Genomic DNA, 20,786 nt, shown 5'->3' on the forward strand with positions numbered 1-20,786 from the left:
GAACTTTACGTATTCAATTGCACATAGTACATATCCGGAGCATGGAATGATTGCGGGCGTTTACTCAAGAATGACGAACGCATAGCGACATGGTGATAATGCAAGCCATATCGTCATATCCTTTTTCGATGGACGCGGGAATGACGAACTCCATCTCCTCACCATTCCAAGGCATGTGAAAGCAACCTTTTGTGCTTAAAAGCAGGCAATGACCTTCAATTTAAATCGTAGTTTTGGTCGATTCATCAATTGTCGCATTAATCCTATTTGCAATACATTCTAACAAACCCTTCATAACGAATAGCAATATGAGTGCACCAGCCGTTATCGTCGTCCCGGCTCCGACCGATGGCACCCAACAGTCAGGACAAGACCCTGCCGAGCGTAAGGCCGTTCACATCAGTGCAGAAGAATATCCATCGAGTCATTTACTTACGACTTCTATCTTTAGTGGCATCTAAAATTGAACGAGTCCTCAGCGAAGAAAGTCACCCGAACAGCGAGGAAGAAAAGGGACCTTTGAAGGAGCTCATCGGTAAGATAAGAGCAAAACAACGCCAACAAGCCGACAGAATACAACGCTAATGATCGTGAACCGACAGCTCACCAGGATAGCCTATACAGATACCTCAGTGTATGTCAATTTTTAACCCGCCGATTCTGCGCCTGGTTACTTACATCTCTATAGTGGGAGGATCCCGTCCGCACACTTGGCTCATACCTTGCAGCGCTCAGCGTCTTATTCGGAGCACACTATCTGCCTCTGACCTACTGGGTAGTCAAGGCTGGCGCAGCAGTCTTTGGATGTACGTGCTATTGTGACTTTGCTCCACAGATGAACACATATTGACTTGGATATATCAGTTATCTCCCTCTCAGAAATTGTCGGCCGATACGTCAGCCGTGACACCTTTCTCTCCCGCCTCCGCCCTTCCGAGTACAAGACAGTTCCAGAGCCTATCCTTAATGCTACTTTAAAGGATATTCACGACTTCATCCAGTATTCTGCTATCCAAGTACAGAGAACTATCTTTGGAGAAGATCTCAGAAAGGCTTTTGCTGTATGTTGTTACCTAAGACACCGTTATGAGCAGAACTCTCGATTAACGACTACGTAGGCTTTTACTGGATTTACGGCTCTTTTCTTGCTGATGAACATTGCATCCCCCTTCTCGCTGGCTGTACTAGGTCTGACTTCTCTCTACATTGCCCCTCTTGTTGCCTCGCCACATGGGCGTGCTTTAGCTAAAGACGCAACGGCACAAGGTCAAAGGCTAGCCAACACTGCCGCAGAAAAGGCAGGCGTTCTTGCCGAGGACACCAAGGCCAAAGCGGCAGACCTATCCGTTAAGACACGTGAGACCGCTGGGAACGTTCAACAGGGCGTTGGGAATCTCGCCCAGTCCGGCAAAGAAACTATCAATGATCTTTCCTCCCAGTCTATGAACAAGGCCACAGATGTATCTCGAGCAACCGGTGAAAAGGTTGCAAACGTGCAGCAGGGCGTTGGTAATATGGCTCGGTACGGTAAAGAAACCATCAGTGATCTTTCTTCTCAGGCTAGAAACAAGGCCACGGATGTATCCCGAGCGACTGGCGAAAGGGCTGCAAACTTGAAGGATATGGGAGTTGACGCTGTCAACAAGGCTCCAGGCCTCGTGAATACGAGCACAGAACGCGCGGCGAACTACACTCATCGAACTATCCCAGGTACTGTTGACGAAGGCACCCAGAACTACAGTTATGCGGGTGCGACACGAACTATCCCAGGTACTCATGACGAAGGCTCGCACAGCTACAGACAGGACACTGGCGGGGTATATTCGAATGAGATCTATGAAACCCCAAGACAGATGAAGGTTCCTGGAACTACCGACACGAGTTATCACTCCCCTGCTACCTCGAAAGAACGGGGTGGTGTAGCATCTCGCACGTCGGCTCGCTAGATTGCCGGCAAGTAAATTGGCTTCGAGTGTGATCTGCTACCACTGATCAGTATACGACATTCTTACTACTGGGGGCTTTCCATACTATTGTATCTATATATCATATAGTTATTTTTCTTTTTTTCTTTTAGTGCTCTATATAAAACTGCGTCACATAGGTCGTCTTGTACCACTTCAACCCTTGATAACTCGGCTCCCAAGATCAGATAACCTTGTAATTAACATTGCTCAAGTAGCCGAAACTTAATCGCAAAAAGAAACAACAAAAAACAAAGAAAAACATTCAGTGTTCTGGGAAAATCGTGATTTCATAATAGGACGGGTGCCATGAACTCCTCCGAAGGATGTCTCCCATGATCATAAACGGTCGCTTCAGACCATTCAGCTAATCCTTGTTGCTGGTAAGATGGAATGAACTGCAGACAGGTTGGTCACCTCTGCCCTAGGCATAAGCACTTGATCCAAGACACTAACAACAATGCAGTTTCGTACTTATTCGTCTCTACTTTTTTGTTCAAGTTGATCCATTTCAGGTAACACTAAGCTTGAAGCCAGTGGGTTGTTCGAGGTAACAACTGGGGGGCACCACCTTGCTCATATCAACGTCTGCAAGATGCCATCTTATTATATCAAGGACATGGAACGTTTACCACATCTATTCGTACTGGCCTCTTTGCATTTCCAAATTGTTATTTTTGACTCCGGGACCGTAAGTGCCACCCTGTTTAAGCCCCTCCTCGGGTTAAATTCATCGTGCATAATTCTGCATAAGTTATTATTCAGGTGCCTACACTTACTCGCTTTAAGGCTCCCCGTATTTATTCACCTTGCCCAATCATAGTTAAACGCTTCTCCACAAACCCCGCACCACTCTTACACTCCACTATGAACAACTCTTGTAGACTTGTCCTGGAATAATTTCTGCCTTCCCGTCCATTCCGTCCTATACCGAATATGCCGCCAGCCAATGCTTTTACATCTTGCGAGGCTTGTAGGTATGTTATTGCCAGATTATATCTCACCCTAAGCTATAACTAACTGACTGATAGACGTCTCAAGCGTAGATGCTCAAGAGATACCCCATCATGCCGTCTGGTAAGTAGTCACTCTTGGCCGATTGGACATATACATCTTACATCTCGGTAGTGTACTCGGCTGGGTAAAGCATGCAACTATGGAACAGAACACGCCAACCTAAACCTGACAACCACTAGGAATGGCCTGACGGGTCAAGATGGCACAACTCCTCCAACAGCACTAGATATATACCAAACACTCAACTTCCCGTGCTCATACTTTCTGGATTCCGAGTTATTCCAGCGAATTTCCAGGGACACGTTATCAATACATGACGGCCCGTTATATATCGAGGAGCAACGACGCTTTGTGACTGCTGATGCGTTCGACTCGCTGATAGATCACTACGAGACTACCATTCACCAATGGTTGCCCATGCTCAGTCTCAAACGATTGAAAGAAACCGCGAAAGCTCTACGAGATTCAAATCGTGGCGCTGTTGATATTCTGGTCTTTTTGGCCCTTGAGGCACTCATCAAACAGAGTGATAACTCTGATGAGCATACCGTATTGCCACACAGTAACACTTCATATTTGAAAGTGAAGCATGGCATCTTTATCGCCGAGAGTGGAGGAATTATCAACATTCGACTGATACAAACTGTCGCCCTGATAGCCTTGTATGAGCTTGGTCATCACATCTACCCTGCTGCGTATTTAACCATAGGGCAAGCCATTCGATTAGCTACCATGATTGGAATACACAATCAAAAAGAAGCAAAACAGCTCTTCGTGGGACCAGAAACGTGGACATTATGCGAAGAGCAGAGGCGGACGTGGTGGGTCATATTAATGCTTGATAGGTATGTTCAGATCGTTGTCTTGGGAGACCTTTATCGTTGACAAGTATTAGAGTTGTCGTTGCCGGTTCCCCGGAACTCCTCATGGCTGCTCCTGAACCACACACGAATGATCTCCTTCCTTGCAACGACGATGATTGGAACAATGGACAAATAGGTTTTAACGAAGCACTATTTACGCCCAACTTCCATTCGCCATCGTCCATAGGACAGTTTGCCAGAGTATGTCAAGCGGTCCATATGTTTGGCAAGGTTCTTGGTCATATACAAGCAAGAAAAAAAGACACTAACGCGGACGAACTTTGTGTCGAGGCGTTACAGCTGTAAATAGTCTTGACGGCGTTGGATCAGGGCATCATGAAAAATGATTGTGACATGACGACGGCGCACGGGAGCTTGCATGAAGCGCTGTCGCTGTGCAGCTTAGCTCGACTTTTGTTTTACAATGAATATGCGTGCAACGAGCCCACCTTCACCTCGACACGGGAGAGGCTGTCAACCGAGACTGAACTGCAAAAGATATCTTTCGCAAACATCCAAGACATTGTATGCAAGAGAGTACCACAGATGTCTAGGGAAATAGTGTCGGCGAGTCAGCAACAAACAAAGAAACCAAAACATTCACCTATCCTGGCTAGCTTCTTGTATCATGCAGCGACAGAATGCGCGTGGTTTGTCAAGGAGAACAATGATGCTGAGATGGTGGCTAATTTGGAAGTCATTACACAAGCACTTGAGGTGCTCAAGTCTGAGTGGGCTGTTTGTGGTAGGCCTGACTCAACTTGCTAAGTCCGAAGTCTACAGCGCTAACGAATCCTATGCAGATAAATATCTCTCATACTTAAAGGGGAACAGGAGTTAAACTGACATAATTGGAAGAACCAAATGGCCAAAACAAGTCTAGAGAGTTCGCTTATATGTTCTTGACTGCCCGCTACGACTTTGCATTCCCGCTCTGCCCGCTCTGCTTACCCTAAAGTCTACACCAAACTCAAACCCCACCTCCGCTCTGCCCGCTCCAACGCTGACATTCCCGCTCGCCCCATCATGGACTACTCCACTATCTGCCCCATGTCCCAAAAATATACTGAAGCATGATAACAAATCGTCTCCTGGATAGACCCTTAGATTATTATAAAAAGCGCAATATCTCCCGTTAAATTCCATTTCGTTCCCTCATCAGGATATCTCAATATCGTCTTTTCCATCAGAAACCTCTATTCTTCATTACCATTTGTCCCATCATCCAACATGTCTCAGCTCGTTTGGCTTGTCACTGGCTGCTCCTCCGGCTTTGGGTCAGAGTTTGTGAAACAAATCCTATCCCGAGGCGACAAGATCATCGCAACTGCCCGAAACAGCGCAAGGATCGAACCACTTACAAGCCAAGGAGCAGCTGTCCTTGAACTGGATGTCACGGATACACAAGACAGCATTGATCAAATCATCGCCAAGGCCATTTCTATCTATGGGCATATCGATGTATTGGTTAACAATGCTGGGTTTGTAGCTGCTGGATCTTGGGAGGATCTCAGGTATTTCTCTTGCCAACAATTGTCAACCTTGCTAACATGTATAGTTATGATGAATTTGTTTCCTCCTTCGAGACCAACGTCTTCGGACCGATCAAGGTTACGCGTGCCTTGCTTCCTCATATGAGAGCCAGGAAATCAGGAACTTTGGTATTTATTGGTTCTTTGTCTGGCCAGGTCGGACACCCGTTTACGGGAGCTTATGCGGGATCAAAGTTTGCTCTTGAAGGTCAGTTTCTAGGAGATACTATCTACTTTTCCGTCTTCTAACATAAAAATTAGGTGTTGTTGAAAGTCTACACAAAGAAACAAAGGCTCTGGGTCTCCGTACTCTCTTGATGGAACCCGGGCGCTTCCGAACCCCTCTTCTGTCAACAGGTCACCTTCGACCAAAGCAGAGCCAAATTCCCGATTATGAATCAGCTTCCGAGACTCATCATGGCCACCTTTATGGCGGAGATCTGAAGCAGCCTGGGAACCCGGCAAAGTTCGTTGCGGTTGTGCTGGACTTGGTTAGAGAAGAAGGCTGCGCAAAAGGAAAGGATATTCCGTTTCGTCTACCTGTTGGTAGAGATGCGGTTGAAGAGATTGGGGCTAAAGCCAGGGATATCTTGGAGACAATGCAGGAGTGGGACCCTGTTATTACAGAGACTGATTACTAGTGGGTACACTGAGAATAATTGCTTCTATGGCTTGATCAATGCCGTTTATAAAGTGTAATCGCCGTCTATGTGGGGGCTTTCCTCTTTCTTGAACCTTTGTCCGGACGCTACGCGTCAGTCTCAACAACTTTCCCAATGCGTTTCGTCTTTCGCCGCTCTTAATACCGTTGCCAGGTCCCCGTGTATGGCTGACCTCGGTCTAGAGAGTGACAGGACCAAGTAGTTGGATCCACATTATGAAGTTTAAAAGAAACACAAAAATCACAGGAACGCACGTGGTTGGATCCCTTGTGACGTTCGGAAAACTCTTAGATATTCGCATCACTGGACCTGACTCGAGTACCTCAAAGCAATCCTTCTTGGATGAAAGTTGGGAGGGGTCATTGTGGCTGTTTAGTTCTCAGATCCAGAACACAACCCAAAGCCACGCCCCCAACAACATTCTAGGTTATAGCTTATCCTTCGGTCACAGCCTCACAAGATCTCTGCCCTCTTTAAAAATATTCTCCGGTTGACCAATTAGCTATAACTCATTTCTAGATTACGCGTCTGTGACCATGCTTTGCCCCAGCCCCTAAATTCCGTCACCCTAGCTCCCGTAGCTCCACAATGCTAAAAGGAGCCACTTTATGCTTCGGTATGTGGGAGATCCTTAAAGGACGCGAATATTCCTCTACAGCAAAACAGCCGAGTTGACAAACGATGGCGAAAACATCCACTTCCGCAGCAAAGTCGAAACGGGCTTGCGTAACTTGGACTGTAAGCTAGAGACTTCTCAATTGCTTGATGGTCGTCCTTTGTGGTATATAAACGATACAATGCCTCCTCCAGAGTCAATCCATCACCACACCCACTCTCAACAATCTCCTTCTAACCAATAATCAAAATGGTTCCATTGAAGACTCTTGTTTCTGCCGGCTTGTTGCTGGCCAATATCGCCTCCGCTCATCCTGGTGAGAAACATGATCACCAACAGATCAAGAGGCAGATCCAAGCTCGTGACACTATTGCCAATTTAGGTCAGAGATCGTTGAATGCTTGTTCTGGTTCCGACCATGCTCTGGCACTCAAGTCTCGCTCAATTTCGCGCCGAGCTCGAAAGGTCCAGGAACTTCGAGAGAAGCTTGGTATCAAGACCGGTATGTTTGCATTCTAACACTCCATTACTCCTTTACTGACTCAAGCAAAAGCACCTAGGAAGCACCGCCGTGATGAGGATGACATCGTTGTTTGGGAAGGTGTCAACCATAACCAGACCGGTATTTCCAGCAACAACATGTTCACTCCTCTCGAGACCGTCTTTGGCGCCAACTCTAGCTGCATCCTATCTCCTGAGGTCACTGCCGGGCCTTACTACATTGTCGGCGAATACTTGCGATCCAACGTCATCGAGAAGGAGCACTGCGACGGAGTTCCTCTGTTCCTCGAGGTCCAATACGTCGACGTTTCTACTTGTGGAGCAGTTCCTAACCTAGCCACTGATGTGTGGAACTGCAATGCCACCGGTGTTTACTCCGGCGTGAGCTCTCAGGCTGGCATCAACACCACGTTCCTCCGCGGTATCCAGATCACTGACAATGAGGGTGTGGTTCAATTCGAGACCATTTTCCCTGGACACTACGAGGGACGCGCCACGCACACCCATCTCCTTACCCACGCCAACGCATCGGTTTCCCCCAACGGCACAATCCAAGTCTGGAACAGCCCTGTTTCACACATCGGACAGCTTTTCTGGCCTGAAGATCTACGCAAAGAAGTCGAGGCCAATGCTCCTTACAACACCAATGATGTCGAGGTTACCACCAACGAAGAGGATATGTGGTCTGTCCTGCAGGCAGATGAGTCCTACGATCCATTTCCTCAGTACGTCTATCTCGGCGATACTGTTGAGCAGGGAATCTTTGCTTGGATCCAGATCGGTATCAATGTCACGGCGGATCACAGCTCGGACGAATACTATGGAGTTGCTGGATATTTGGACAGCGAGGGTGGTCATGCCCTGGACAGCGGTATTGGTGGTGGTGATGGTGGTCAAGGAGGCAGTCCTCCTGGAGGTAGCGGAACTCCCCCTGCAGGCCAGCCTACTGCTGCACCTTCATCCTAATTGGACAAGAATATCCTTGATTGGCAACTATTAGAGTTATCCTAGAGCATCAAGTAGATAGATATGTTTAGCAGGGTTTGTGAAATAGTTATAATCTGGCTCATTTCGTCTTCTGCAAAGTTCTCATGCATAGCAACTTGTTCATGGCAGCCTGATGGGTAACCCTTTCTCCCCTTTGTAGCTAAATACAATGCCCAGATTTATTAACAATGCTTCACTGTTAGGGTGAAGATTTAGAGTGTGCTATAGTATATATTCTGAGAAACTCTCAATAGAGTCTGATCCTAATATGCACTAGAAAACAACTACAGCACCATTTGCTTGACCCTGTGTATAGCTTACGCCATGTACCTTAAATCCTTCCCCATTGAGAAGACTGATAACACCACCTCGGTTGGAAAGTGGGACCGTGGTTTGAATAGTCAAAGTGCCATTGGGCCCGATACGCTTGCCGTCTAGTAGCTGGGTGTCTCCAGTCTTGATACGAATCTTCCATCCACTGAGGTCAATCTCATTTTGGGTTCTGTTTTTGAGAGTGATCGTCTCTGGGGAAGTTCCTGCCTGCTGATCTGGGCCAGGAGGGTTGACAAGAGCCTCAGCAATGAACACGGGCGAATCCTCAATGTCAATTACCTCTGTCTCGTCATCCGGCCGCTCAGGAGCAAGAAAGTTGGCCCAAGTCTTGAAGTTTTGTTCGGGCAGTGGGTGGCCGGCACGTTCGGGGCCATCTCGAGTATGAACAGCCTGAGAGGCAAAGCCAATAAAGACAGCTTCCCAGTGATCCTCAAATTCGAAAATAAGACCACCATCCTGGAAAACTCCATTATCATTGGCCCATTGTCGAGAATTTCCCTGGTTCATGTGCACATTATGTATACCCTTGCCCCTGCTGAACTCAGAACCATAGATATAAACTGTAGCCTTGGCTGAGATGGCCTTCTCGACGATAGGCCTCAATTGATCGAGGATATCATTGTCTGCTCCATCAATGTCGTGAGGAAGGATTCGGCCATTGGCACGGTTGAAAAGGTTGCTGCGGATATAGTCCAGTGCAAGACCATCAAGACTCTGCTCCGATGTGTCTGCAAGAAGATGGAAGCCGTTGCTGAGTTCACCTAGCTTTTCAGTAACGGCATGGGTGAAGTCAGAAACTGTCCAGTATGCAAGACGGGACTCGTCGCGGTTTCCCGACTTGATGTTGACAGCAGCTCTGCCTTCTTTGCCTTTGCCATCGTCGAAGATCAGCGAGAGGTGAGGTGATTTTGAATCCTCGTCCCTGTCCTCAAAGGTGTAACTAACAGGCTTCGCACGCCAGACGCCGTAGTTTTCAACAACCATTTTTGAGGTTACAGATAGTGCAGCAGGAAACAAGTGGGAAAGGCTGGAGGTGATGTCTAGAGTCTGTCTGTGAGTGGTCTTTTCACTTGTCGACAAGCGCGAAAGGAAATATATAGTAGAAAAGCTGGACGCCTTTTGCAAATGTGCAGACATGCCTGAGGCAAAACACAACAATGGCGCAAGGAGCTGAACTGAAACTGCATATCAGTCAGCCCGCCACAAACTGCACTTTTAGAAAATATGTGACCTCTGGAGGGTTGTTCGTGCTTTGTGGCTTGACGTTGTGAGACAGCCTGGGACTTCCATCAGTTGTCCTTTTGATGGTTCCAGATGAAAGAACGGACATACTGATCAAAGTGGGACGGACTGTTAGGCTACTTACCTGGAAGCTACTGTAAAGACTTCTACACAAGTCTCGTGCTACCTAATTACACCCCATATGACCTTTGGCGACGGGATTGATGGGCTCGAAGAGATGGTATGTAGCTGCAGGGCTGAAATGGAAGTTAGTACTTGCTAATCTTTCTCACTGAGACATATGTCTAATATGACCTATCTGTTGATCTTTGCCTTGACAAGACTCGATCGATTGTCACCTCCGTGACATTACGGAACTCTTGGCATCGATGATCTCTCATTCGCTTTCGTCGCCGACGAAATGTTTCGTATTGTGCTTACTTGAGACATAATGGCCATTGCTAAGAGTAGCTGAAGTAATCCACCGCCCTCCCTTACGCTACTGTTTCAAACATAAGACATATATGCTTGTTCCTTATTCTTGACATCTTCTACAATGTGTTTTTGAACGTTGCCGATATATTCGTCTCTATCCACAAGGGGGCTTCTAGCTAGTTAGGAATAGCTTCCGTTTTTATAAGGTTACACTATCCAAATCTTTAACAGATTCAGACATATTAAACGGTGAGGGATTCTTCACCTACCTTCTGGCAGCAGTGATCCTCAGTCGCTCTAGGGTCAATGTTGATCCAGAAGGGGGGGGGACTATGGCCTATTCAGTCCAGGTGCGTATATCCAGTCAGCTAATTGAGAGCCACCCCCTTAAACATAAATACATCCCCAAACGTCCATTACAAGTCATATATTCACCAAAGCCATCATATCTTAAGTCCTCTATCCCTTCATCTTCTCAGCAAGACCTTTAATCTTACAGTCGTTCGGAGTCTTCTTATTTATTAGCAAAGAGTTCAACTTGAATTATCATCGTTTTTTTCCGACACCGGCACGTTCTTGTATCTCTCGACCTAGAACAAGGATGTAAAGTTTGTTAGGAGAACCAGTGGACGACATAGATATAACTAATGCCTGTAATGGTGCTAAGACAACATTCCTAGATTGTGTATCTCGGGCACAACTTCAACTTTCTTTTTGCTGTAACTTTCATTATTTGAGGCGGTGTAGGCTCATCGCCGTAAAACCACGGAGACTCGTGGGCCCTTTCTTTCGAGCTGACGAATCAATTGTGTGTAAAACTTAGTCTAATCCCAGGGCATTTGTCCTTTGATTTGCTCTTAAAATCCAGTAACGGGATCCACAAGTCTCCGTAATCTCGCGGAGATATACCATACCTACTGTTAAAACCTAGCTACCTTAGAACGCACCTTATTTCCCATATATACACTGAAGTGGTTATTCCCGCAATGTCATCTGGTCACATGAATCCTAAATAGGCTTAGCTTAGCTGCTCCCCTAAAAAATGGGGAAGCCGGATGTAGATTAACTCAAGAAATCGACAAGTCATGCCATCTACGATTTAACACTACTGGAAATAGGCTGGGCGAGAACGGTCTGTGGCGTTGTCTTCTATCCGAACTAAGAGAAGACCTCCACTGAGAGGACCTCCACTACTACCACCATAGACGCCTTTAGGTGCTATGCTCCTACGTAGTCAATTGAGATGGATTGTAATTGTAGTAATGAACCAGATGTACAGGCTATATCATATAGCCTTCTGTGGTATACAGTCTCGACTGGCTGTAGCTAAAGAAAGGACCCACTGCACAACTCCGGTGGTTGAATAGTGCCAAGGCCTTGATTTAAACAGCTATCAGCTTCCAAAATCCACAAAACGATAGTTGCCATATCGCATCAATAGCTAATAACGCCATTTTCAATAGTCATTTTCAATAGTCTGTCAGTAGACCAGTTCGAGGCTCAACATTCAACTATCAGAACTAGGAATGGCCTAGAATAGTGCGAGAAAGAACATGTATAAATAGCTCCTTCATCTCCTGCAACTTAGTTAAAGTAGGCTGCTCACCGATCACCATCGCCGTCTCCGAGAAGCAACGTCTGACTCCTTCTGTAATCTCTTTCAAACCACTACGCATTCTATTTTAAAAATGAAGTTTCTTCCTATCTTCCTAGCCCTTGCCTCTGGTCGTACCGTTATCTCAGCCGCGGTCGATCCCCGAGCTGAAGACACCACCTGCAATCCATACACCGACTGGGGCCATGTAAAGGGCTCCAAGAGCTACTACTGTTACAACCTTGGGGATTGGCAGTCAGCACCAGACTACCAATGTGTCTCATATAAGACTGCAGACTTTTGTAGCGGCAAGGCCTACTGCGACACCTCCAAGGATTGCCCTTCTTCCCAAATCTGCCGCTACGGAATCTGCCTGCAGCCTGTTGATGGCAAACAATGCCAGAGGACTTGCACCTACTAGGTACCATCGGCCTTTTATCTATTTACAGAAGTATACTTACCTATTACAGCGACTGCGTGTAACGACACTGAAGCTAGCTCGGACTGGTAGAAGGAGAGTTGGAAACGTTAAATACTTAAGAATTTAAAGTTTACTGAAGTTAGTTTTAATAATACCTCTACTATTTCTCCGGTATCTCCCTGTATGAAAATGACATTGATAATGTATGCAATAAAGAAGGATTTGTAGTGTTATAACACTTTTGGTTGGAACATCCACACGGATAAAAAGCTCCGTTGGTTGTGTAGCTCAGTTTTAGGGCATACTTCATCAGTTGTATCAAAGGCGTGGCTTGTACGAATGTCTGTCGCAGATACAGTCATCAGCGTCTTGTATATACTGCATTTTCAGCAGCTTTGAACGTTCAATTTCTCTTACCGATTATTTACATCAAGAGTCTTTGGAACAGCCACGACGGACTCAAAAAGGGTGTGTTGAGTCTACCAAGACTTTGGATACGTTTGATCCTCTACGAAATGATGCTGACTGTTTCGTTGCATGGTCCTTGAAATGGAGAAGTTGGAGACACAGCCAGACAAAGACCCGAACGCATTGAATATTCCAGTAAATTCGACCAAACAAGTTGTTTTGCTTTGCTCTACGCCAATAGCGCTTTAACTGCCGCCGTTTAATTTTTAAATTATAAGTTAATTAACAGTTAATTAATTAAGATAATTTATATCTTGCTCTTTCCCTTATAAGGGTAGATTTAAGCTATACTTATTCAAGATTAATTTAATTAAGTAATATTATATAAATAATTAATATTGTACTTTTAGAAAAGACAGTATCTTTCAAGGTAGCTAGGTTTTAACAGTTAATTGATACTACTTTATATAGAATATACTAAACTATATTCTATATTTCACGTAATAGTATAGCATGTAAAGATTGTATATCAGGAAATAATAGAATAATCTAGCCTTATGAGTGGGATTTTCAGGCTTATTAATTACTAAGAATAAGATGATGCAATTAGCATGGATAAATCAGCCCTGAACCAAGTTAGTTAAGATCAGGCTGTAAGTGTTTTTGTCTCACCTGTACCCCTGAATTTGTTATTACTTTTGGTTGCCCGGTCAATCAGACAGTCATCAATAACATTCATCAGCGGAAATCTTACCCTTTCACCACAGTGTTCGACCTGGCACAGCTCTTCGCGGCGAAATAGGAATGGCTACATCGGGGTTAAAGCCGGTGTTGCTCAAAGGTCTCCAAACAAACTCCACTTTGAAGCGTGAACGGCCCAATAGCGACAACGTCAAAAGAATCTTGCAGCATGATGACTTTACTGTTGGCTGGATATGCGCCCTTCCAGTTGAAATGGCCGCCGCAGAAGTCATGCTAGACCACATTCATGAAGCATTACCTCAACATAAATCCGACACCAACACCTATACACTAGGCAGTATCCATGGGCACAATATCGTTATAGCATGCCTACCAAAAGGCCAATATGGGTCGAATAACGCTGCTTCCGTCTCGAATCACATGGCCCGGAGCTTCCCTCAAATCACTTATCGCCTAATAGTTGGTGTCGGCGGTGGGAGTCCAAGCACATCTGATGCTCGACTAGGAGATGTCGTTGTTGGTACCGAGGTTATCCAATATGACTTGGGTAAAGCAATGCCAGATAAACATTTCCAACGCGTTGCAACCCCAGTTCGACCCCCACATGCACTTATGACGGCTGTCTCGAAGCTCCAAGCGAGCCACAATAGAGGCCAAAACAACATGATGGCTATCCTTCTCGAGAGCACCTCGCACATGCCTCACTACGAGCATCCCATGCTCCAAGACCGACTATTCTGCAGCAAGTATAAGCATGTCGATTCTATAGACGATTGTGACAGCTGCGATCTACAACAGCTTGTTCATCGCAATATGCGTCACAATGATGACCCAAGGGTTCATTACGGTCGGATTGCATCAGGGAATCAGGTCATCAAAGACGGCGTTACACGAGATAAACTTTCAGAAGAGCTTGGCAGTATATGCTTTGAGATGGAAGCTGCCGGTCTTATGGAAACTTTTCCTTGTCTTGTTATTCGAGGTATTTGTGACTACTCTGACTCCCATAAGAACAAACAGTGGCAGAATTACGCGGCTATGGTTGCTGCATCATATGCCAAAGAGTTTTTAATGGCTATTCCTATTGCAAGTGTGCAAACCCGGAAACGACAAAGAGTCAAGGAGCCTGATACTTTGAGCCCGAGGAATCCTGATATAGACAATTGTCTGAGACAACTATTTGCCACTGATCCAGCCCAGGACCGCGAAGATATCCTTGATTCAAAAGGCGATATTTGTGAAGGGACTTGTGAATGGATCCTCTCAACACAGCAACTCAAGGATTGGCAACGAAACCCACCTCATCTCTTATGGATATCTGCGCCACCTGGTATGGGCAAGACCTATTTGGCTATTTTTCTCTCGAAACACTTTGAAAGTATCTCCAATGAGGAGCCTGGTACAGCGACCATTTTCTTTTTCTGCGATACCAAGCATGAAACCAGGAGCACTGCTGTAAACATCCTCCGAGGGCTGTTATATCAACTAATCTCATTCCGCAGAGACCTTGTCTACACAATCTTGCCCTACTGGGCCCAGAATTCTCTACATTTATTTCAAGATAGCTCCTTTAATATTTTGTGGAAGCTATTTGAAGAAATGGTGGAAAGGTCCGAGCTTAGCAACCTTTACTGCGTTATCGACGCTTTGGAAGAATGTGAAGAGAGCTCACTCATCATGCTCCTACGCAAGCTCGAGAGGTACAGCAAGGGGACCGCAACAAACTCGAAAAGGATAAGATTTGTCTGCCTGAGCAGACGGTTTCCCGAGCACATATCGGAATATCTCATCGATTGCACCCATATCGACTTGGTCACGATGGAGTCTAGGAGGCAAGACATCAATCGTTTTATATCTGATCGAGTGCGTGATCTCGCCCGAAAGAAGAACTTCAATCTAGACTTGCAGAGGCGAGTTGAACAAATCTTCCAGCAGAAGTCCGAGGGAACATTTCTTTGGGTCGGATTTATGACAAATGATCTGGCCCAAAGGCGTCTGATTGATATCGAGGCCTCACTTGACATGCTTCCAGAGGGACTGCATGCTGTTTACGAGAAGATTTTATCCCGGATCGATCTTGCTCAATTTGGTGTTATCACTAAACTGCTTCATTGGGTCCTGATTGCCACTAGACCCCTCAGAATACCAGAGCTCTGCGAAATACTTGATGTGAAACCTACGCCTCTGCTATCACGCGAGATTGTTTGCTTAGAATTGATCAAGACCTGCGGACATTTACTTCAGGTGTCATTTAATAGGACTGTAGGGGACTTTCCGTTTCGAGACAGGTACTCACGTCGGAGGACCGAATGTAGATTTGAGCTTGTGGGTAAGACTGGCGTTCAATCCAGGCTTTCGAACATACAACCGTCGGGCCGTGAATTGCGCCCCGATAGCGGTAGTTCTAGAATAACCTACGCTGGCTTTCAAGAGCGCATATGGAGTGAGAGAACAAACGAAAATACCACGGATGATGACGAAACCGACTATTGGCCACTCGAAGTGACCTTCCTGCACAAAAGTGCAAAGGACTATCTCACCATATGGAGGGGATCATCTACTTCGGGGAGATGCGACTTCTCTATTCCACACCTGAACCAGCTTGCAACAAGCCACCTCACCGAGTACCTCCACAAAGTCAGCTGTTACTCTGCCAGTCGTAATGCTGAGCAGATCAAGATTACGCAGATAATGGAAGATCTTCCTTTAGCCTCGTACGCGATCAGTAACTGGCATCACCATGCAAGAGAATGCAATGACATTTCTCCGGTTATTCAACAAAGTTCGGAATTTTTCAACGAATGTTCTGAATCTCGAGCGTTATGGCAGCGATTATGCAGCGATGTGGCGTACGGGTTTCAAAATCTGTCGGTAATACCTCTACTACATCTGTCTTGCATCATCGGACTCGAAAACATAGCTGTTTGGTGCGTGGAAAGGAAGCAAACGTATAGCCTTGGAAGAACATGGGGCGGAGCTAAAAGGACGCCACTTCATGAAGCCTGCTTTTGGGGACATGAAGCCATAGTCAATATCCTTTTGGATGCTGGAGCTAATGCAATTATCATGGACGGACTCAAACGTACTTCTATCAACTATGCAGTACAGAAATGTGGCTCGGACATTTTGCGCCGCATGGCTCTCCAAAAGCCTTGTGCAAAGTGGTTGAAACAACAGGCAGATGACTGTCACAGTCGTCTGTTATTTGACGCTGCAGAGTACGGTAACGAAAGTGTATGCCGCTTTTTACTCAAGGAGTTCGCATGGGATGTGAATCGAAAGATAACTAGGGGGCAGCCTGACGATACACCCGTCATGTATGCATTGAAAAATGGACATTTCAAGCTCGCTCGCATACTTATTTCCGAATGGGAAGCCCATTTTGATGATTGGAGGGCTTTGAATAACACCACCATCGCCGTCTCCCGGGGTTCGACTGAGCAAATGATTCGATTTTTTATCAGTCACTGTTCCGTTGATATCAACGCGACAGATCCAGCGGGTCACAGCATCCTGTGCTCGATGTTCCGTCGTTATAGTCGCTGGTCCTATCCGGATGTTTTCTATTCCGTACTTCAGACTATACTAGACCTTGGTTGCAACATAGGTGAGCCAGACAATAGAGGTAGGACCGCTCTCCATTGTTCTGCAATGGAATTGGATTTTTCGCTGTCACCAATCTTTATTAGTACCACTGAATACTTACTGTGCCGTGGCCGGCTTGATTTCAATCACGCTTGCTTCGATGGGCAAACAATTTTGCATCACTTCGTTGAGACACTTTCGTCATGCAATCCCTCCTGGTTTTCTGACAGGCTCATCTTTGCATCAAGGTCATTACAGGGTCTGTTAAATCTGGGTATTGATCGGGAACTTAGAAACCATGAAGGACATTCCGCCCTAAGAATACTAAAACGAGCACTTCGTCGGAGGGATTATGAAAATCATGATGGCTATAAGGGAAGTGTTGATCGAGCGATTTTCGTCCTTGAGAACTATAATACCGTTCCCATTCTCTTTTGTATGATATAAAATTCCAATAGGCTCTGTTATAAACAGGAGCAAGAGTTAATCTAGAGTTATATGTCGATCGGTATATTGGGAATAAGATAGGGTTTCTTTTGAAAGCCGGACTCAAAAAACATACACCAGTTTCCCACCACCCATTAGGCGTATGTATTCATCAGGCCTCTTAATCTCTCGCTAACTTAGTCAGTACCAAGAAGAGTAAAGCCGTCCTGAACTACTCTTCTAAAGCTTCTAGACATCAGTGTCACAGGATTTAGCTCAAGCTGTGCTCCCCTGATGGCATTAGTTAACTCATGAAGTAGTAAAACTCCTTTGTAAATAAGAGCACATCTAGATACGTTGGAATGATAGCGCGAGTTTCTGATAGTAGGCCAGGACCGATCTTATGAACGATGTGAAGAAGGACATTCATTTACCATTATGTCTAAATTCAACAGTAAGGACCTGTCAGACAGCAACACCGGTGGGATGAATAGTTAATAGTGCTAATTTCGAATTGTATTATGCTTGGATGAGCTGGTCGCGCCTATCAGATTCGTCAACATTCCTGATACTCTGGCTCTTAAACTATATTGGGTGAACCACCGAATTGATGTTCAACCCCCCCTACCAGGGCTTCCGACAAAGAGTATACGCCGTCGATCCCAGCACAGGCCGAGTTCAAGACCAAGGCACCGGAAAATATTTGTGTGCATACTATGCAATCACTGGAAGGGCCGAGCCGGCCACTGTTTCAGTGCGTGTAGGCAACCCCAACCTCGGCCAAGGATCCTCGTATGTGAGCTGCCGGATTGTGAGGGGCAAGCCCTCATGCCAAGTTCCTCAAGTTGTGTGCGAAAGGAACATAATGGATCCATTCGCCGGAAATATTTGCCAAATTTCGTCCAGCGATGAAGTTTACGATCAGACCTTTTACGCGACGGGTGGTGATCGAGTTATTGCTCGTGGTAGAGGTAGCCCAGATAGCTCTTGGGAGGCCATCGACCTCCTTGCTCATGGGGTGCGTGGGATCTAATCGGACAAGTATAGCGGTTCAGGATGTGTGATTTCTATTTCGATATAGGGCAATCTGTATAGTGATGGTGGGAATGTCTACCTACTGCTTTAATGTTAGTCGTATTAATTTCCTTCTCAAAGGATTTCTAGCTGCCTGATTGAGGGTGGTGATTGCGCTCTTAGCCCTCCTATGTAGAGAACTCACGTCTATGGCAGAAACAATGGACTGAGGATACTCGAGTCGGTGGCAAAGATCTCATCGAAATGGCGCTTGACTCGAGGCGCGACCTCCAGAGAAAGTACAATGGTGCATGGCGTATGTATGCAAAGTGGAAGATTCCATGCAGAATTGATAAGATTACATTCCACAGAGGCGATGTTTGGTGGCAAATTCTGCGAAGTTACGGACACGGACCCCGTGATGAAAGGTTGAACTGACGACAAGAGGGGTTACCTCATTTTTAAGATGCATTTTCACGATCGCACACATGCAGGAACCAACTTCGAGCTCATAGAGACAATGTACAAACGATTGCTAATTACAACTACCATGCGTGCGCTGCTAATTTGAGACCATACCAGGCCAACAGCGCTCACTCATGACTAACCCAAACATGAAAGTCCAGATCGGATGCTTAATCGTGACCACTCCAACATCAGTCATCATCATCCTCGAACATTTCAATGACCAGAAGAGAAGCAAGTTCCACCAAATCAATCGCACGGCCTGCAGCGCGACTCAACCACGAATCCAACAATCAGTCCGCCATGATGCTCTTTCCACCATCTTCAGTAACCCTCTGCCTAACCCTTATCTTCATCGCGCCATTCCCAAGTTTCCCATGACCAGTTATACCAACAGTAACCAGTGCACTCGGGCAAAAGAGAAGCGCTTCGCCAGTCTTCAACTCGACGATCTGAGAAAAGAGATTCTCGCAATAAGCCCTCTGGTCAGAGTCGTCTCGGGATACACCAGCCAAATGCTTTCGGAGAACGCCGAACCAAGCTGGGGATGTGAATCGGTGCACGATGACCGTGGAACAGAGGTCGAGGAGTTTGGGGGAGATGGTTGGTTCCTGGGTTGAGAGCACGACGCGGGTTCCGAGATGGCGCTGGAGACGAATGACGGAAAGCAGAGACTCGGTGAGTGTTTGGCTGTCGGAGCTGTCGTTCATGTACTTGTGCGCTTCATCGAGAGCGACGATTCGGCCCACGGTGGACTTCTGCTCCAGGAATATGCTGAGACAGATGTTGAACAGTGAGCAAGCGGCTTCGGCTGTGACACAGGGACAGGAGAGATCGACGATGGTAAGTTGACCAGCCTGATTGACTTGTTAGCATGAGTTTGCGACCGTAGTGACTACTCACCTTCAAAGTCCACTCGATTCCAGCCTTAACCTTGGGAGCCTTGCCGTTCAAAGAAGTCTGCGCAGGATCCATGAAGGACTCCAAAGTATCAAGGCGCTGCTGGAGCGGCACATATTGACCCTCCTTAAGATCCTCCTGATCGACAAGACGCTTGAAAGTCTTGTAGTCAAAACCCGAGTTCGTTTTCTGCTGAGCAATGCGCATGTCGCGAAGAATTCGTTGGATGACGTGAAGATAGAGGGGCAGACTACCGCCCTTGATCGAGTTTGCCGCCATGAGATCAAGCATGCGGCTTGTGTTCAAGTCGCGTTGATCGATGCGAAGGGGTTGGACTGTGACGTTGGGAAGTTTGGCGTAGATGCGCTGCAGGAGTCAGCTTGATCAAAATGAAGTGGAGGAGAAAGGAATACCTTGATGTTGCCGAGGTTTGACGGAGCGCACAGCACCCGCACGCTCACTGCTGGATCGCTGGAGAGATAAGCAGCCTCACAGGGCATGCCGCCCGTGTCAGAGATGAAGGTATCGTAATGAAAAACAAGGCCGGCCAAAGGGCGCGGCAGGTAGTTGGCCTTGCACGGGATGAGACAGTTCTCGAGTATGCTGCTCAAGGTGTGACTCTTTCCAGAGCCCTGGCTGCCACAAATAAAGGTACTGGTGGGATCGGAGACATTGTAGAACAGGCGATTCTTCAAAACCTCATTTCGATCAATGAGCGCTCTGGTGATGTCCACAGCCAGAAGTCCGGACTGAGCGGGTGCAAGAAGACCTGGGCGGAATATAGGAATCGATCCGGTGGTCTCGGCAGTGTGTGAAGTATCTGCGAGGAGTTGCAAATGCGGGTGCACCTCAGTTTGTTCCATTTTGCATGCTGATGGTACTGCGAAGGTGAAGTTGGGTTGATCCGAGGGTGCCGCGAAGGAGAAACCGGGCTTGTCAGAAAGAGAAAGTTGATCCATGTGGGGCGCGTGAAAAATGTGCGAAGAAATGAACGTAATTGAGGAAGGTGCGATGCTGCCTGCTGCCTGCGCTATTGTTGTGAATGTGAATGTGAATGTGTTTCAGCTGGTGAATCAATTTTGGGAAGGAACAAAACAACAGATTTGGTTGCCGAGCTGCACCCCCACCGTTATCGGGATT

At 46.4% G+C, this 20,786-nt stretch overlaps 8 protein-coding genes across 8 annotated transcripts; 6 read left to right on the forward strand and 2 right to left on the reverse strand.

The window, feature by feature from the left end:
* Nucleotides 1-308: 308 nt before the first annotated feature.
* On the forward strand, nt 309-2,193 carry B0J16DRAFT_354459 (uncharacterized protein; the record flags this gene model as incomplete). The annotated part of the gene is made up of 9 exons (XM_046129373.1): nt 309-384; nt 452-535; nt 603-634; nt 689-806; nt 865-1,061; nt 1,119-1,484; nt 1,620-1,749; nt 1,786-1,933; nt 2,148-2,193. 9 exons carry the CDS (start codon nt 309-311, stop codon nt 2,191-2,193), a joined length of 1,197 nt encoding a protein of 398 aa, XP_045987824.1.
* Nucleotides 2,194-2,877: 684 nt separating this feature from the next.
* B0J16DRAFT_87073 (uncharacterized protein) lies at nt 2,878-4,408 on the forward strand. Its single transcript, XM_046134609.1, has 4 exons — nt 2,878-2,941; nt 2,996-3,041; nt 3,093-3,826; nt 3,877-4,408. Exons 1-4 carry the CDS (start codon nt 2,901-2,903, stop codon nt 4,148-4,150), a joined length of 1,095 nt encoding a protein of 364 aa, XP_045987825.1. The 5' UTR covers nt 2,878-2,900; the 3' UTR covers nt 4,151-4,408.
* Nucleotides 4,409-5,074: 666 nt separating this feature from the next.
* On the forward strand, nt 5,075-6,017 carry B0J16DRAFT_395932 (uncharacterized protein; the record flags this gene model as incomplete). Its single annotated transcript, XM_046132222.1, has 3 exons — nt 5,075-5,358; nt 5,403-5,584; nt 5,638-6,017. The coding sequence occupies 3 exons, from the start codon at nt 5,075-5,077 to the stop codon at nt 6,015-6,017; spliced, it is 846 nt and encodes a 281-aa protein (XP_045987826.1).
* An 886-nt stretch (nt 6,018-6,903) lies between these two features.
* On the forward strand, nt 6,904-8,121 carry B0J16DRAFT_317572 (Intradiol ring-cleavage dioxygenase; the record flags this gene model as incomplete). Its single annotated transcript, XM_046125376.1, has 2 exons — nt 6,904-7,156; nt 7,208-8,121. 2 exons carry the CDS (start codon nt 6,904-6,906, stop codon nt 8,119-8,121), a joined length of 1,167 nt encoding a protein of 388 aa, XP_045987827.1.
* Nucleotides 8,122-8,415: 294 nt separating this feature from the next.
* On the reverse strand, nt 8,416-9,459 carry B0J16DRAFT_317573 (uncharacterized protein; the record flags this gene model as incomplete). The annotated part of the gene is made up of 1 exon (XM_046125377.1): nt 8,416-9,459. One exon carries the CDS (start codon nt 9,457-9,459, stop codon nt 8,416-8,418), a length of 1,044 nt encoding a protein of 347 aa, XP_045987828.1.
* Nucleotides 9,460-11,819: 2,360 nt separating this feature from the next.
* On the forward strand, nt 11,820-12,206 carry B0J16DRAFT_412470 (uncharacterized protein; the record flags this gene model as incomplete). Its single annotated transcript, XM_046133305.1, has 2 exons — nt 11,820-12,146; nt 12,196-12,206. The coding sequence occupies one exon, from the start codon at nt 11,820-11,822 to the stop codon at nt 12,144-12,146; it is 327 nt and encodes a 108-aa protein (XP_045987829.1). The 3' UTR covers nt 12,196-12,206.
* A 959-nt stretch (nt 12,207-13,165) lies between these two features.
* B0J16DRAFT_354466 (uncharacterized protein) lies at nt 13,166-17,633 on the forward strand (the record flags this gene model as incomplete). Its single annotated transcript, XM_046129374.1, has 6 exons — nt 13,166-13,189; nt 13,422-13,715; nt 13,887-14,002; nt 14,039-15,500; nt 15,690-16,686; nt 17,611-17,633. 6 exons carry the CDS (start codon nt 13,166-13,168, stop codon nt 17,631-17,633), a joined length of 2,916 nt encoding a protein of 971 aa, XP_045987830.1.
* Nucleotides 17,634-18,785: 1,152 nt separating this feature from the next.
* On the reverse strand, nt 18,786-20,727 carry B0J16DRAFT_369969 (uncharacterized protein). Its single transcript, XM_046130322.1, has 3 exons — nt 20,060-20,727; nt 19,650-20,012; nt 18,786-19,603 (listed from the first exon to the last, which is right to left on the reverse strand). The coding sequence occupies exons 1-3, from the start codon at nt 20,603-20,605 to the stop codon at nt 19,040-19,042; spliced, it is 1,473 nt and encodes a 490-aa protein (XP_045987831.1). The 5' UTR covers nt 20,606-20,727; the 3' UTR covers nt 18,786-19,039.
* Between the last annotated feature and the right edge of the window lie 59 nt (nt 20,728-20,786).

This window comes from Fusarium flagelliforme (genome assembly GCF_020744385.1).
Source record: "Fusarium flagelliforme strain FIESC 12 MPI-CAGE-AA-0113 chromosome Unknown B0J16scaffold_2, whole genome shotgun sequence".
In the NCBI taxonomy this organism is placed as follows: Eukaryota; Fungi; Ascomycota; class Sordariomycetes; order Hypocreales; family Nectriaceae; genus Fusarium; species Fusarium flagelliforme.

What these genes read in the sequence shown, in the direction of transcription:
- B0J16DRAFT_369969 (XM_046130322.1), bottom strand. Translation starts at nt 20,605, where the DNA reads ATGGATCAACTTTCTCTTTCTGACAAGCCCGGTTTCTCCTTCGCGGCA. An exon ending in CAAACCTCGGCAACATCAAG is followed by an intron (nt 20,013 to 20,059) that starts GTATTCCTTTCT and finishes TGACTCCTGCAG; the next exon opens with CGCATCTACGCCAAACTTCC. An exon ending in GAATCGAGTGGACTTTGAAG is followed by an intron (nt 19,604 to 19,649) that starts GTGAGTAGTCAC and finishes CAAGTCAATCAG; the next exon opens with GCTGGTCAACTTACCATCGT.
- B0J16DRAFT_87073 (XM_046134609.1), top strand. Translation starts at nt 2,901, where the DNA reads ATGCCGCCAGCCAATGCTTTTACATCTTGCGAGGCTTGTAG. An exon ending in ACATCTTGCGAGGCTTGTAG is followed by an intron (nt 2,942 to 2,995) that starts GTATGTTATTGC and finishes ACTGACTGATAG; the next exon opens with ACGTCTCAAGCGTAGATGCT. An exon ending in ATACCCCATCATGCCGTCTG is followed by an intron (nt 3,042 to 3,092) that starts GTAAGTAGTCAC and finishes ACATCTCGGTAG; the next exon opens with TGTACTCGGCTGGGTAAAGC.